The 3,584-nt window shown below is 44.6% G+C and overlaps 1 protein-coding gene across 1 annotated transcript; it reads right to left on the bottom strand.

The window, feature by feature from the left end:
* Positions 1–351: 351 nt before the first annotated feature.
* On the bottom strand, positions 352–3,334 carry LOC125984645 (aquaporin-1). Its single transcript, XM_049746696.2, has 4 exons — positions 2,389–3,334; positions 1,377–1,538; positions 1,214–1,294; positions 352–824 (listed from the first exon to the last, which is right to left on the bottom strand). Exons 1-4 carry the CDS (start codon positions 2,743–2,745, stop codon positions 645–647), a joined length of 780 nt encoding a protein of 259 aa, XP_049602653.1. The 5' UTR covers positions 2,746–3,334; the 3' UTR covers positions 352–644.
* Between the last annotated feature and the right edge of the window lie 250 nt (positions 3,335–3,584).

Raw genomic sequence — 3,584 nt, 5'->3', positions numbered from 1 at the left:
CCGACTGTTGACTATCACTCAAGTCCTGCAGAAGGAACATTTTATCAATGAGAGATATGACACTCAAGGACAAGTATTGAGACAACCTGCATCAGTCGAATATGATCGGTTCATTATTTGGGCATCAAATATAGACTAGGATCCTAAAACAGCGAGTGAAGAGTCGCTGGGGAGGCCCCAAGAGAAAATCTTCCCCCGAGCGGGCCCCGCTAAAAGGGTTAATCTGGCCATTGATGAATTCGTTTTGCCAACTGGAAATATTCCAGAAAGCCCCCCGGCCGGGGCCCCCTTTCACCTCCATCGCAAACCACAATAACAAACTGTAACCTACTAAAGAAACAACAAAAAAAGTTTAAGTGAAACAACAAGTGTTTTATTTTTTTTTTAAAAAAGGTGACTTCAATATCATAGAGGGAAAAGTGATAAATGCACATATATGAATACAAAAATAACAGCACGACATACAGAATACTGATAATGGGAGAACATTTCAACACACGCTGATACGATTGGTGCAAGTACAAGCGTGTGTGAATGTGTGTGTGAGCGCGCTACAAAGACCTTTGCAGCTCCCAAAATGAGATTACGCTAAATCAGCTTTCTTTTTTATCCATTTTACAAGGGCAAGCCACATGCTCCGCCCACTACTTGGAGGACATTTCCACCGCTGAGGCGTCGTTGGGGCCGTTGACGTCGTAGTCGTCCACGGGGCCGCTCACCAGCACCCTTACCCGATCGGGGAAGTCGTCCATCTTGGGCGAGAGCAGGAAGTCGTAAACGATGGCTGCCGCCACGCCGCCGCACATAGGCCCGACCCAGAACACCTGTGGTGGGATTCGCTGGGGTCAATTCCGTTCCGCGCGTAAAGTAATGAGAGCAATTAAAATACATCTTTTATATTCATTTTCAACTGGGTTAAAGATGTCAGACAATACACCACCTCACATCAAGGGACGAAATGCAGTCACACGTGCAACCCAATCAAAATAAAGCTTCATTTGTGACATCACGTGCGGGTGGAACGTGCGATTTGATGTCATCGTATCAACCTGCAGTGGATTGGTGAGGTCGATTCCGATGACGAGTTTAAAATTGTACATAATGCAGAGATAATAATTACAGCCTGACTTGCATGTGATCTTATTCCATCATGACTCAAATCAGTGGCTCGAAAGTGTCACAAAACAGTCCCAATTAAAAATATCTCACGTACCCAATGGTTGGTGAAGTTATTCAGGACCAAAGCCGGACCAAAGGTGCGTGCGGGGTTGATGCTGCAACCCGTGTAGCTGATCTGGAAGCACCCAAACATAAAAAAAATAAAATAAATTCAGCGTCCAACTTTTTTATTTCCCCTCGACAAGATGCAAACTCACCGCCGCCAAATGTCCCAGGCACACGGAGAGGCCTATGGCCAAGGGTGCCGAGCCGGTGACGTCACGCCTGCGTTTATCAGTCACGGCAATGACACACAGCACCAGCTGGAAGGTTGCCAGGAGCTCGATGCCCACGCCCTGGCTGGGGGTGACGCCAGCCAGCTGAAAAAAAAAAAAAAAAAAATACAAGATCCAGTTAGTTGGTTTCTCGTGCTGCTACTAACATATGCAGTGGGTAGTTATCTCGCCGTGCCAGATGCTGATACTGGAGGCTGCACAAGCTGCAGGGACTTTAACTCAGAGGTGGTTTAATGAATAACAGCAGAACTGAGGAACCAAGGCCATACTCAATTTGTTATTTAGGACTGATTTGACTGGTTTGGACAACTGCATGCTTGGCCCAATCAAATACTCTTGTGGGCCATATTTGGCCCAAGAGCTACAGGTTGCACATCTTTTTTGTAGCCAAAAACAAAACCTTGTAAAATGTAATTGTTTTACGTAGTCTTATGAAAAGGGCAACTTTACCATTTAAATATTAGCAGTATTTACTTCAAATAAAACCATTTTTTTCAAGTAAAACTATAACTTTTAAAGTAAAAAAAAATTGCATAAAACCAAAATATTTTTCCCTCAAACTAAAAAGTATTTTTCCCTTGTAAATTTCGATTTTTTTACATTTTAAAATGCTGACGTATCCTCTCGAGGTTACAAAAACCCTTGTAAAATATATAGCTCTATTCTAAATTTAAAATTATACATCTTTTTTTTTTCCCTGTTAAGGTTACAATTTATTTTTACTTTCTTCTGGTAGCATTAACACTCAACGTTTCCAATATAATTTTCATTTATAATAAAATAACTAGCAAATTTTTACATGGATTTAGATGAAAAATTCTTAAAAAATGCAGCTGGATCCAGATGATTTTAATTTTTTGCAACCACTTGAGAAAATTTAAAAAACAAATGAACTATTTATTAATTCCAGTAGTTGTTTTTTTTCGACGCTTACCTCATTGAGGCCCAGCTTGTCGTTGGCTGCGGGGCGTACTCCGTACAGAATGCCGCTGGCGAGGGTGGAGCCCAACAACTGGGCCACGATGTACATGAAAGCCCGGAAGAGACTGATCTGGCAGCTGGCGAGCATACCCAGCGTGACGGCCGGGTTGAGGTGGGCGCCGCTGATGTGACCCAGGCTCTGCGCCAGCGTGGCAATGGCCAGCCCAAAGGCCAGCGACACCTTGACCTCTTGACCCGGGTCGCCTGGCTTGCCTATGGCCGCCGCGATGCTGAGAAAAATGAACAGGGTCATGCCCACCAGCTCGGCCAAGACGGCCCTCCAGAAGGCTTTGCTCTTGAACTCCCTCATGGTGATGCGTGGCTGCAAAATGTACGTACGTGCGTGCCTGCGTATGCGCAGGCAAAAAGCAAGCGGCGTATTTAAGGCCCGAGGACTGATAATGGTCAATGGGCGGGCTTTAAAAAACTGAAAGGGCCACAGTGAATTAATGAGGAATTGCAAAGACCTCCTCCTCCCCCTTCTCACCCAGCACCTCCCAGTAAACTCCAAAACTCACAGAGAATCCTGCCTCGTGATAGCGAGCTTGAAACCCTGTCACTGTCTCAAAAAGTCCAAAACAGAACTTGTTAAATAAGTCTCGTGCTGAAAAACATTTCGGTGACAGTTGGGCAAAAATAAATAATCGGCAGAACAAAAGTAGTCACTCATTAACCGCAAGGACGAGCGCTAAATACTTATTACATGTGGTGTTGCTCGGTGGAGCCAGAGAGAAACGAGGTGAAACGTCAACACTTGAGAAAGGAGCAGTCGCCTACACCTGGAGCTCCCCTGATTCTGACGCGGGACGTTTTGCATTTGCCGGACACCGATTTGGTGGAACTGATTGGCGAGTGCGAAGGTGTGTGGTCACACTTCAAGGACGACATGTTGCATGTGACTTTATGAGTCATGCAACATCAGAGTTAATCGTGACCCCCGCCCCTCCCAAAGCTTGTCAGAATTTTTTCTTTGTGTTTAAACTCTCTGTAGCACTTTGAGATTTGTTTGAAATGTACACTGCATTACAAATAAAATCTATAACTACGCCAGCCAGCATTTCACAAGTTTCTAAACGTACGACCGAGTTAACCCGCAGTGGTCAGATCAGAAAAGAAAAAAAAAAATGACACAGTGAGGGACACCGTGTG

The sequence above is a fragment of the Syngnathus scovelli genome, chromosome 17, assembly GCF_024217435.2.
Source record: "Syngnathus scovelli strain Florida chromosome 17, RoL_Ssco_1.2, whole genome shotgun sequence".
NCBI classification, from domain to species: Eukaryota; Metazoa; Chordata; class Actinopteri; order Syngnathiformes; family Syngnathidae; genus Syngnathus; species Syngnathus scovelli.
The sequence above is the reverse complement of the archived record's forward strand: the minus strand, read 5'-3'. Positions and strand labels throughout refer to the sequence as shown.

Coding starts and splice junctions, on each gene's coding strand:
- LOC125984645 (XM_049746696.2), bottom strand. CDS start 2,745: ATGAGGGAGTTCAAGAGCAAAGCCTTCTGGAGGGCCGTCTTGGCCGAG. Junction 1,539..2,388: donor ACAAGCTGGGCCTCAATGAG/GTAAGCGTCGAA, acceptor TTTTTTTTTCAG/CTGGCTGGCGTCACCCCCAG. Junction 825..1,213: donor ATAACTTCACCAACCATTGG/GTACGTGAGATA, acceptor ATCCCACCACAG/GTGTTCTGGGTCGGGCCTAT.